General features: G+C 32.7%; 1 protein-coding gene across 2 annotated transcripts; it reads left to right on the top strand.

Moving 5' to 3' along the window:
• Positions 1 to 10149: 10149 nt before the first annotated feature.
• Positions 10150 to 11833, top strand: LOC120089894 (small heat shock protein, chloroplastic-like). 2 transcript variants are annotated; one of them, XM_039047326.1, is made up of 2 exons: positions 10150 to 10445; positions 11089 to 11833. In XM_039047326.1, the coding sequence occupies exons 1-2, from the start codon at positions 10223 to 10225 to the stop codon at positions 11505 to 11507; spliced, it is 642 nt and encodes a 213-aa protein (XP_038903254.1). In that variant the 5' UTR covers positions 10150 to 10222; the 3' UTR covers positions 11508 to 11833. The 2 variants fall into 2 exon arrangements, with proteins under 2 accessions (XP_038903254.1, XP_038903255.1); XM_039047327.1 differs by having other exon boundaries at positions 10150 to 10442.
• Positions 11834 to 13482: the final 1649 nt, after the last annotated feature.

The raw sequence follows: 13482 nt of genomic DNA on the forward strand, positions 1-13482 counted from the left end.
GAACTCGATGCTCGCCAAGATCTGCCACCAAACAAAACCCACTCGATGCTCCTCCACTTGATGCTATTGTGTGTTTCTTTACCTCTTTCATTTTAATAGGTTCGTTTATTAAAAAAAAAAAAAAAAAAAAACTATTATTGATTACTTTGTTATCTTGTATTGTGGAATTTAGATTCTTGATTTTAACATTCTTTTCTTTTTTCTCCCTTCAATTGAGTAATTTTTTATAGATCAAGATGGTGGTATACAAAAGATTCTTAATTTTGAAAAAGTGAGGTACGTGATTTTCTTTTGACTTATTAATTAAAGGAGTTTATATTTATTTAAGACAAGTTTGTGTAAGTTCTTAAATTTCACATTTCTGATTTTGATTTAAATTTGTGTAAGAAGGTGTTGTAGTTAGTCACTTAGGACATGTTTTTTTACTGTAGTTGATTGGCCTTAATATATTATCTTTGGTTGATATTATTACCCAAATATGTGGGAATTTGGTTGCATCTTTAGTGAGTTGTTGTGGTGTTGAATTGATCAATTTTTTGTTGTTTAGTTTGTTGAAAGTAATAAATATTTCTAGACTTCTTTGTAATAAAAGCTGTGAGAAGTTGTATGTTTATATATATTTTAGAACTTTATATGAATGTCAATTAACGTGTGGATTTGAAAAATTTCTTAGTAGACCATCTATTTTAAAATGTGCATCAATCATGCCTATGCGTTCAACCTATGCTTAGTAATTATACTCTTCCTTCCTTTGCTAATTTTCAAATCATAATTTTTTAAGGCAACGGGCTCTTATGGGACAACATTAACAAAACAATTTTTTTTGGAAGATTTTAGGATGAGACGAATTCTAGGATTTTCAATGGAAAAGAAAGATCCACTAGAGTGTTCTTGATTTATCCATCCATTTTCAATACCCTTTTTTGGTGTAAAAGTCCAGAATTTGTTGGTAATGGTTCTCGTGATTTCCTACTCTTAAACTTGGTCCAATATTCCAATGGATGATGGTGTGAGAAAGGAAGTCATCACAAGATTGACAACAAATGTAAAACATCTCCATATTTAATATATTATTACGAATTTATTTTTAACATATTTATTCATTGTGCCTTTGTTTCTATTTTACTACTATTTTCATATGTTTAGAGTTTAGGACCATTGCTTGTATTATTATTGCCTAATTAGTGGCATTTATTAGTTCAATGATCTATGAAATTTAATGTCAATTTATCTTTCCTGACCAATGCTTATATATGTTTGTTACATTGAGAATAGCTAAAATGTTTGTTATATTAATTAAAGGTTTATGTAGGTAGATGAAGATCAAAGATGGAAGTTCAATTCCATGATGCTATAATCCTCAAAACTTGATGAATTTTGTATTTTGTGAACATTGTATGGTTGAAAATTACATTTGCTGTATTTTTTGTATTATTGGATTTTTTTTTTTTTTAGTTTCTAATGTAAATAGATTACTAAATTTCAATAATGAAAGGAAGTCATTGTATTTAATGCATACATTGTGAATTATCTCATATGTCTATTCAACTTAAAACAAGTGTTTGTAATATAAATGAACATAATTTCAATGTTGTTTGTTATAACATAAGATTAAAACTATATATATATATATATATATATATATGATATAATAGCCTTAAAAAAAGGTTATCACATGTCAAATAAAGCATTAAGAAAAAGCTATTATATAATAAAGATAACATTGAGAGCAAGCTATTATATGTTAAAAATAGCTTTAATGATTAATGCTTAATGTTTTCATAGCCATATATACATGCTATATTTCCATACTCTATTATAGCATCTATTAAAACTTTACAAAAAGGCTATAAAAAGTCCCCGACTTTTAATAACATGAGCTGTAAGGACTTTCGAAAAAGACCATGAAAAGTCTTTTGTAGCTTCTTTTGTTAGCTATTTAATCAATTATTTCTTATAATGACTATGTTAAAAATTGAACCAAACTACTCGATTGGTTTGATTTGGTTAGGTTAGGTTCTTTCATTTTTTTGATTTTTTCTTCCACCCCTAGATATCAACGCGATATTAAGATTCCATTGACTTTTTTCGCATTAATGAGTTCGTTATCGATATAAAGGATGGATAGACATTTCCATTATTTTGTAAAAAAATCATGAACACATTAAAAAATAGTAACAAAATATCACTAATATAAATATAATATAAACAATAAACATTCATGTGTTTAAAAAAGCTTATTTATTCATTTTAACATTTTGTTTGAACTTTTTTATTTTTACAACTTTTTAAGAAATTTTAGTCGACATAAATACTTTATTGATATTTCATCGAAAATTCTATAAATTAAGGATAATTGATGTGATAAAACTGTTAAATTTTTTTTCAAATATAGTAAAATGTCAATATCTATTAATGATAAGAAAATCAGTGTTTATCATCAGTAACATTTTGCTATATTTGCAATTAAACTGGCTCATCTTTACCATAATAAAGATAATCCTAAAATTAATATCCCAACATTTTCATTGACATCAATATTTTAAACCTTAATATCAATTTGTAATTTAAGAAAATTAGAAAATAAAAAATAGGAAAAGAATGAATTATCCAGGGCAACATTCTAGAAACCCCGCCAATGCATTGGAAGAAAACGTGCATTACTAGAACCTTCTTTCCCCTTCGGACACTTCTTCTTCTTCTATAAAACCCCAACTTCTCTTTCTTGAACCCCAGTTCTTCCAAACAGTGAAACGCTCTTTTAGCTCGTTGAATTCCAAGCTTTTCAAAAATCCACATGAATGGTGTCTAGAGATGTTCACGGAACGGAGTGGGGTCAGAGAGGTCATTCTCCATTCCTGCTCCCCACTCCCCACTCCCCATTTCATTCCCGTAAAATTCTCTATAGGGATTGGGATGGGAATTCTCGTGGAAAATCTGAGGGGATCGAGTTCCCCACGGGATATATATATATATTTTTAAATGTCAATTAATTTATTAAGTGAATAAATTTTAATTAAATAATAAATTTTATTACTAAATTGTTTATTATGATTAGTTTTATATGACAATTTGAATTTATACTCCAGGCCTCAAAAAGTTAATTAAGTTTTTAATAGAAAGAAATAAATATAAATAAAATTATTCAGATATATAATCTAAATTTAAATATACAATTTAAACATGTTCATCATCTTTTTCCATAGATAATCAAATTTAAAATTTAAATATATTATTTATAAAATAATAATAATAATAACATAAAATTATATAAGAATACTAAATAAATATTTAAAAGCTAATCGGATAAACGTAACCGTGAGAAATGGAAAATTTTTTCCTCACTCCCTCCATTCCCATCTAATCGGAGAATCCCTCTGATCGGGACGAGATCATGGGATCTGTTCCATGGTAAAATTGGACATTTCTCATGGTGTGTTGGATTGCTCTCCGAAGGCTTGGCGCTTCCTCCGCCGGTAAGCTTTTCAATCCTGTTCGCTCCGCCTTTGCTCTCCCCACCGCTGTCGGTCGTTCATTCAACACCAATGCTCAGATGACCAACTACGCGGATGACGACCGCTCTGTCGATGTGGATCGCCGCGCCGACCGCTCTCTCGTTCTCGTGGTCGCTTCCCTGGTTTTGCCGGTAGTTGTTTTCTTCGTCCGTGTTTGAGTTTTGGACTTCTTGGTTTATTCATTGATTGTGACGTTTCTGAATTGTTCTGGAGTTTTCAATTAGGTCTTCGCGAGTAATTTGTTGTTTGTTTGAGTAATTTCGTTTTGATTTATGGAAATAGTTTGTGGATCTGGTGGAACTGAAACATTTTGCTATATTATATCGTTATTTGTTGAGGAATGTCGCGATGATATCACCTTTGAGCTAAATCTTGATTGCTTGTTCGTGACGATCCTGTCCTGATTATTCTATCTGACGAGTCTCGGCATGATTTTTGCGATTGATTGTCGATTATTGAAAAATTTCGCTCACTTGTTTTGGTGTATCTTGAACCAATCAGTCTTCTCGACGTTTAGCTATGAAGCTTTGCTTACTTTCATGGAGGTGTTTGTTCGGAGGCTTTGGCTTCTAGTGACATGTCGAATAAGCTGTTTTGATAATTTCATGGAACTTGGTTTGGAGGTTTGAGAAAGCATTTTGTGATAACTTTGAGGAGTTGTGTTATTATTTTACGTGCTTCATTCACACTAATATGAGCAGTTGAATTGATGAATATTCATTTGCTATTCATAATTTGTCACGCGGATACTAATACAAGAAGTAAATAAATTGATTTTTAAGATTTATTAATAATTTGAAGACTGAAGACAGGTTTTTTAGGAGACAAACAACAAATTAATTGAAATATCACAGCAAAAGTAATAAAAAATTCAAAAGAAGAGAAGAAGTTTGCTCTTCCTTCACGGAGTGAGCTACAATGTCAATATTGAATATTAAGAGATAACACACAATTTGGCTATACTGTTCGATGCAATACCACTTATGTTTGGAGCTGTGCGACTAAGAATTAACAAATTATTACCTAATAAATGATTTCTGATGTATCGATTTTCTTCAAAATTTTATTGTCAAAATTTGTGACTTCAACTCAGTGGGTTGAATCATATATTTTTTTATCAGAAGTTAGAAAGAAAATTCCAGTCACCAAGTTCTTATACTAAAAATAATTACCAACTAAGAAATTCAATGTTCTCGATCTTTTTTTATTTTTTTTTTGGGAGGCTGGGTGATTTTAGGCCATTTTCCATTTTCACTTGAAAAAAAAGAATCAACAAAAAGAATGACAGATTTTAAACGTTTCATTTGTGAAGATGACAAAATGTATTAAAAATAAAAGATAAACGAATTCATAAAAGTCTAAATTACTGAGATTGTAATAAATATTCGTAATTACATTGTTGGTTAGCCATGCTCTAAATACTCCATCGACTTCTTTCTCAATTAAGTTGTCATTATTTTTCTCTCCGAAATTGGTTCTTCCATCAACAATGACAATATCTCCAACTTGAATCTATCTTCATCCCTTGCTTTGTCGGACTTGGCTTCTTCTCCTTTAACCAATACTTTACCATCAACTTCGATTTCGGCTCCTTCTCCACTGACTTTATTTATTGCGAAGGTGTTAGTGATCACTCCAGTTCCATCTTATCCTATCTTAACTCCTCCAATACAACTTTCATCGTCGACCTCAACTCCTAACAATGGTATTGTCGTAAATATGATTGGTCTGTTTTCACTATTACTTTAAATATGATTGGTTTGTTTTCACTATTCGCTCTAAATTTTTCAAACTAATTAAAAAATCTGATATTTGATTGTATAAATTTTTCAAACTAATTAAAAAATCAAAATGCAAAAACATAAAATAAGCTGAATAAATATTAGGAAAAATCAAAACAAATAAATAAGATTATATTGAAAAAATTGGTTTAGTTTTGATATTTGAAAAAAAAAATAACAATAGATTTGTTGATTTAAAATAAAGATGTATGATAAAAAAAAAAGTCCAAAGGAAAAAGATTAGCTATACAAAATTTGAGGGTTTTGTAGTCATAAAAGGTCTTTTGAAAGTTTTTGGCTATACTTTTGATGAGATATTTACCCGACCTACAAATATACCATAATTAGTCTCCAAATTACATCCAACAAATACACTAAACTTAAAAATAAATACACTACAATTGAAGATTAACCAAACTCTAAATCGCTTTTGAGCTTACCCAAAATTCTGTAACAATTTTTTTTTTCTTGTTCTAGATCCAAAATATCAGTTTAGAGAGTGAGACTTGGATCGATAAAAACTTTATCTAAATAATTGCATTCATGAAGAAAGAAACCGATTTAGATTAGAGTATGAAAATCCCAATTAAAAATCGTCATTTGAAATTACTAATCAATTATGATGTGGTGTTGATATCAGTTGAGGAGATCTCATGAATAAAAGATAAACAAATAATAATTGACGATTGTACATCCTTCCTTGATCGAATATGTCAATGTGAGTTTAAGACTCTCAAGGTAAATTGGTTAATACCAATACCGTCCAATATGCTTGGCCTACCTTTTCACAATGGCTCGATAGGAATCACTTTGAAAAGAAGAGACTCCATGACTTGAACTCTTGGTCAACTAAAGTGATAGGAATCACTCTGGTCTGGTCTTATGCAAACTCATTGCATAGGATACCCCCACTCACGTGCTACATACATGAACACGTTGGATCATTGTGTTTGTATTAAATATAAAGTGAGTCGTATCCATAGTATCACCAGGATAAAGTATCCATAGTGTCACCAAGATAAGGTATCCGGTCTTATCCCTATACTATAGACCCTTTAGGTTGTTTCTTGAGCATTGATCCCTATATGTCTCCACATATAGTTCAAGACTTATAAGGCAGCCTTGGATATTAGTTTATTGGATTTAAGGTTATTAAAACAAAATAGAATACAACACAATCAATAACATTTGTTGAATTAACATTGATAACTCTTTATTGATGACGGTCAATTGATAATATTTACTATCTACAAGCTTTAGGGCATAAAATTTCAGCAAACTTCCACTTGAACTAAAACTAAAACTCTAGTCAGTGAGTTGTACATAATATCAGAATCCAAAACAGTGGGAATATGGTAAATAAATACAATAAACTAGGGCATTCATATACCTATTACAGATCTTCCATTTGTCCTAAATTATACAATGTACATGTCTCATGGACCTAGATTCTCTAGATGACCCTCGAACACTTTAGCCGAGAGAGTTTTCATAAATGGATTAGCAATGTTTGCTTCGAGGCAATCTTTGTGACGATCACATCTCCTCGTTCCACAATCTCCTGTATCAGGTGATAATTCCTCTCAATATGCTTTCCTTGTTTGTGATTGTGAAGTTCTTTAGAGTTAGCTACTGCCCACTGTTGTCACAGTATAAGGTGATGGGCAAGTCCATATTTGGGACCACTTCCACATCGCTTAGGACTTTCCTAAGCCACACTGCTTCCTTTTCTACTTCACAACCAACTACATATTCAACCTCCATAGTAAAATCTGTAATACATCATTTTTTAATACTACGCCATACTACAGCTCCCTAGTTAGGGTAAACACTGATCCTGACGTGGATTTTCTAGAATCCTTGTTAGTTTGGAAATTAGAGTCAGTGTATCCTATAAGGATAAAATCATTATCTCTATACACCAGCTTGTAGTCCTTCATTCTCCTAAGATACTTGAGGATGTTCTTAACTGCAACCCAGTGGTTTAACCTTTGTATAGTAAAGTGATCTTAATAGGATCATCATCGTTTTCGAACTCCAATTTCTTGTATTCTTCTTTTAGTAAATTGATGTGGAATGAGCACAAAGTCAATAGATTACCAAAGTACTTCGTTACAAGTTCTTGTGAGTGTTGAGATTGATGCTCTAAATCTCGTAAGGTCCTATAGTTTGTAATTGTTATGTACAAATATTTTATTTATGCAATGAAATATGTGATATTTATTTCATTTTGAGTTGCATTAACCATAAACCAATAAACTAAGATCCAAGGTTATCTTGTAGCATAAACATATATGTAGAGACATACGAGTGGATCATGTTTAAGTGATAACCTAAATGGTCTGTAATAGATGAATAAGGCTGGATACCTCATCCTGGTGACATTACGAGTATGACCAGCTTTGTAGATGTTACAATTGTCGTAAAGTGCTACAAATGATCTGATCCTGATAATTCATGTGGAGACATATGAGCGAGGATATTCTATACAAAGGAGTTTGTATAAGATCGGACCAGGAAATGTTTAGTCTCATTATATAACATTTTTCATAATACAAACTTACATTTTACTAGAATGACCATAGGTAACATGACCTGAATCCTGAGTGGGTTGTGAACTCCTGTCTATGAAGGTGGTCCCTTGATTTGTATGGTTGAGAGTGACCAGATCGTCGACTCAACAAGCCAACCATTTTGGGGATTCGTCTGATTGGGGAGTTGGAAACACAGCTAAACAAGAAGGAATTCACTTCTTCCCCAATGTCGGGGTAAGTAAATAAGTTGCTCTCTTAAGGACTAATTCCGGGGCTTGAACAACGTGGTGCACACCATCTTCTGGCCCAAGAGGATTTTAATCATAGTTGAACTATGATTTATTGTTCATTAGAGGGATCTGTGGTACTTAAGGAGATAGATGTAGGGTTATCGTACTGTTGACTAGTTTTATCCCATGGACACAGAAATATATTTGTAGTACGAGGAGTGTAGTTGACAGTCTTTAGTAGAGTGTCCGTCAGTTAACGGATAGTGAATAATTTTATTAAAGAATTTAAGTAATTATTCATGTACCATTGGAGCTTCAAGCTACAGGTCCATGAGGTCCCCTCGGTAGCTCAACGAGAATTAATGAGAATCACTTGTTGAATTAATTTGAATTGTTCATAGGGGTGTTCAAAAAATCCGATGACCCGAAAAAACCAATCAACCCAACCCAATCCATGCGGTTTGGGTTGGGTTATCAACTCATTTGGGTTGGATTGAGTTATCAACTCATTTGGGTTGGGTTGAGTTCAAATAAATGAAATTTTTGTGAGTTTGGTTGGTTCATGGGTTCACCTAAAATGACCCGAACCAACCCGAACTCATTATTAACTTTACAATGTATATTTTTACTTATGATACAATCATATATACATATATCTATTTAAGTTTTATCATCTTTTTTGGATAATTTATTTTCCAACAACTCCTAAAAATAGTTTTTTAGCACTTTGGAAAGAAAATATTCATTATATAAATTGAAATTGAGTTGTTAATCTTAATTCAATATATGAAAATAATTAAATCAAATTTTTATATATTAACAACTTACTTTCTTTTAGAACAAAAATAACCCGATCAACCCAAACCAACCCAATCCAAATGTTTTATGGTTGGGTTTATCTTTTAAGAAGGGTTATTTGGGTTGAAGAAATTAAGAATCTGAACAATTGAGTTGGGTCCAAAAAGTCTTTTAACCCAACCCAACCTAACCTACAAAAACCCCTAATTGTTCAAATTAATTGAAAAATTAGTTAATTATATGTGATATAATTAATTCTAATTATATATGATATAATTAATTCTAATTATATATGATATAATTACTATAATGTATTTGATACATCATAATATAAAATTTATTTGAGAGGAAATAAATATTTGAATATGATTCAAATATTAATTATATGAATTGGATTCATATAATTATATTTATACAAATGAGGTTTATATAAATATCATTAGTGAGAGAATAAAAACTATAGATTATATTTTATACGATATAATATATAAACTATAGGTTATATGTTATATTTGATAAAACATCTAATTTAATGTGTATATTATATGATAAGGTAGTTATCATATATTTTTATATATTAAATGATTTATTAAATAAACTATACCTTAATTGAACCATGTCCCTCAATATCCCTCACCATATTTGGCTCTAACTATAGTTCGTCTTCGTCCTCAATGACGTCATATTGGAATCCAAAAAACAAATAGATGCAACTGATTACTAAACCTCAAAACCCACAGAAATGGTCGGTTGATTCTAACCCAAAACCTAAACAGACACAACATGCACGACAAAGGAAAAATTCACCTAACCAAGAGCTTCGAATGTTGGCAGTAAATGGACGATTTTTTGACAATACAAGAATATCGTTATGTTTGAAGAAAGAAATTTTAATATGGAAGACAAAAAAAAAAGGACAATTTCATAATCTGGTTTAACGATAACGTCAATAAAAAGTCATTTGATATTTTTTTTTTAAAAAAAGAGGTCATTTAACATTTCAAGCCCTTCTCACTATAAATTTACCCTCCGTACGTCCATCCTTCCCATCTCGTTGGTGAATTAGCATCAACGACGACAAGGTTTTTGAATTGGGGATTTCTCTTTTTAATTCGTTTCTTTTAGATAATTATTGTGTTTTATTTCCAGAACCAAAAAAAAAAAAAAAAAGTGTCACGAAAATGAGCGGCAACATTCTAGAAGCCTCGTCGCAAGTCAAGAACGATCATTACTAGAACCTTCTCTCCCCTTCCCCACGCTTCTCTTCTTCTATAAAACCCCAGCCTTCTCTCTCTTCAACCCCAATTCAAATCGCTCTCAGGCTCACTGAACTTCTTCTTCAAGCTTTCCGAAAATCTCAATCAATGGCTTCTTCCATAGCTCTTCGAAGGCTTGCCGCTTCCTCCGCCGCTAAGCTTTTCAATCCTGTTCGCTCCGCCTCTGTTCTCCCCTCCTCTCTCGGTCGTTCATTCAACACCAATGCTCATATGACCAACTACGCTGACGACGACTGCTCCGTTGATGTGGACCGCCGCTCCGACCGCTCTCTCTCTCGTTCTCGTGATCGCTTCCCTGGTTTCGCAGGTAGTTGTTATCTTCCTCCGTGCTTGAGTTTTGATCTTGTGGTTTCTTCATTGATTGTTATGTGTCTGAGTTGTTCTGGTGTTTCCATCTAGGCTTTCGTTAGTGATTTCGTTTTGATTTGTGGAAATGATTGTGTGAATCCTCGGACGCGATTGAATGTTTGAATGTTTCGAAAGCATATGGCTAAATTATATCGTGAGTTCTTGAGGAATGTCTCGATGATATAACCTTTTTGTTGCTTGTTAATCGACCCTTTTCTGGTTGCTCTGTATAATTGGTTGTAGATTAGCGAAAAATTTCGCTCACTTGTTGTTGGCTCTGATCATTCTACTTTACGAATCTCTGGCATAAATTCATATGGTATTTCGTTGTGCCCTTTGTGAGGATCTTGTTTATTTATCAAAGTCGGAACCACGGGTTTGAAAGCTGTGCTATATGAATCATTTTAGTGAGGAACCTAGCTCATTTGTTTATTGTAGGTCCTTCTTCGCATTCTAAGTCTCATTCTCTCTTTCACGGTGAATCCTTGCTCTGATCCCCTCTGCTGATTGACTAATTGCCATGTAGTGGCTAAATCGTTGCGGTCTAGGGAGAAATCCTGCTTGTTGTTTGTTGTTCTAAACGCTCATTGGTTGTTGATTTACAGATGTGTTCGATCCGTTTTCTCCGACTAGGAGCCTAAGTCAGGTGCTGAATCTGATGGATCAATTCATGGAGGATCCATTTCTGGCAGCTTCACGAGGAGTAGGAGCAGGATCAAGGAGGGGCTGGGACGTGAGGGAGGATGAAAATGGTCTGTACCTACGAATGGACATGCCTGGACTGAGCAAAGATGATGTGAAGGTGAGTGTGGAGCAGAACACACTGATCATCAAAGGCGAGGCAGGGAAAGAATCCGAAGACGAGGAGGATCGTAGACGATTCTCGAGCCGACTTGATTTGCCTGCAAATCTGTACGAACTGAATTCGATCAAAGCAGAGATGAAAAATGGAGTTCTGAAAGTGGCTGTGCCAAAGGTGAAGGAAGAAGAAAGGAAGGATGTGAGGCATGTTACTGTTGAGTAGTTGGGTCTCTCAAATCTGAAAAATGGTGAATAGCTTTCCCTTTGTTCTTATTCTTACACTTTTAGAATGTAGAGCCTTCTTCTTTCTCTTTGCTTACTTTCATGGATGTGATTGTTCTGCTTTGGCTTCTAGCGTTTCTGGTTCTTGATAAGTTGAATTAGATGTGTAAGGAATTTCAAAGCTGTTTTGATAATTTCATGGAAGTTGGTTGGAGGTTTGAGAAAGTATTTTGTGATGAGAAACTTAAGGAGTTCCGCTATTACTTCTAGTGGTTCACTCATAATGTGATGTATTAGCTGATGATTAGATCTTATTAGAGAAAAAAATCGTACAATACATCTATGGTAGAGGTGCTCGCATAACTATGAACACAAAAAAGGACTTGTCAGTTTATAGATTTAAATCATTTTAACAGATATGATTGAATGAACAACTGAGAAATTTCTAATTATACAAGAAGCACGTAGAAATGCACAATACTAAATTTGTGGAAGAGGTTGCCCTATATGGTCTCAGTTCAAATATATATATTTTCCGACCGTTTTGTTTAAGAAAATTCATCCTTTACTGTGATGAAAATATGGAGTTTGGCGGGTGTTACGAGATAAATAATTGGAGCTTTGAATCAATTATATTTTTTTTACATGCTAATTTCTTTTTAATTTAGTCACTCTATATACCAGAAAAAGGTTGTCATATATTCGTTTGTGACTAACTTTTTCCAAAAAGATTGGTACTGTGTTGACTCTACGTTTTTCTGTTTTTTTAAAAAGGAAAATCGAGAAATTATATACATGGGCCCTTCTTATAATTCCACCAACTTTACCCAATTTGCTAAAATAAAATTTACCTTGAAATCGAAGGTAAAATCGTAATGAATTACTTAGTTTCTATTTACATATATAATTTCTCATTTATTAATTTATTAATTTTAGGGCTAAGAAGTTATCGTCGTCATCCTCCACTTTGTCTTCTCTTTTTCAATTCTCCTTTTTAGCTTTCCTCTTGTTGCTCGTTTGGGACATAGAGGCTCCACCGTCTCCGATCGGCCTTTCTCTCACCTCACTCTCGTTTCCTTGAGTAAAACGGTCTTTCTATGTGTCTCTCTCAATCTCCTTTTGTCAATTATATGTCTCTTTCGACGGTCGACATTCCAGTGGGTTTAACCGCCTCATTCGTTGTTGTTCATCAGTTCTCTCACTCGATTCTCAATCTATCCATTACCGTCTGGCACCTTTGATTTTTATCAGAACTATAATAATTGGTCTTTGAAGTTTCATGACTTTATTTAGTTGTGTATACTGTTTTAGGTAACTTGATGTTGACAAATAGTAAAAGTAATACTAATACCTAGAATAACAACCATCTTAGTCTGTATGAAAGTGATGATGTTGAGATACTTTCACCGACGCTGCATCCGCAAGTTCGAAAAAAGACGGACAATACGTTCATGGTATGAGATTACTTTATTAAATGCTTTAAATATAGTGATAATGATCTATGTGTTAAATATAATTATTGCGATATAACCTATGTATGTCATAGGACAAGTAATAGAAATTTAAATATGAAGACATTATCTTGAATACTATTATTGAAGAAATTCTTACTTGATGAAAAATAGTAGGTTAAATACAATTTAGACTAAGTTGGTATTTAAGAATAAAGAGGGTGATGAGGTGGTAATATTAGTACAACAACAGTGAATTAGAAGATGTTTACTATTCAGAATGTTTGATGAGTTGTTATTTAAATTTGTGGAGAACGAGGGTTTAGGAGGTTTATGGGAGAACAAAGAATTTAGGAGGTCTATGGAAGAGATTTAAATTGGTAGGATCAAAATCTGTTACTCCTTTTCGAACTACAATTGTTAGGGATATTCTAGGAATATATATTAACTTGAAAGAATAGTTGAGAGGCATTTTGGTAGATGAAGGATATGCACTCTCACTTTCGGCTAATACTTGGATTTCGA

Source organism: Benincasa hispida, chromosome 11 (assembly GCF_009727055.1).
Source record: "Benincasa hispida cultivar B227 chromosome 11, ASM972705v1, whole genome shotgun sequence".
NCBI lineage: Eukaryota > Viridiplantae > Streptophyta > Magnoliopsida > Cucurbitales > Cucurbitaceae > Benincasa > Benincasa hispida.

Bases quoted from the DNA above. Each gene is read 5' to 3' on its own strand.
- LOC120089894 (XM_039047326.1), top strand. From the start codon at position 10,223: ATGGCTTCTTCCATAGCTCTTCGAAGGCTTGCCGCTTCCTCCGCCGCT. The intron at 10,446-11,088 runs GTTGTTATCTTC...GTTGATTTACAG, and splicing joins CTTCCCTGGTTTCGCAGGTA to ATGTGTTCGATCCGTTTTCT.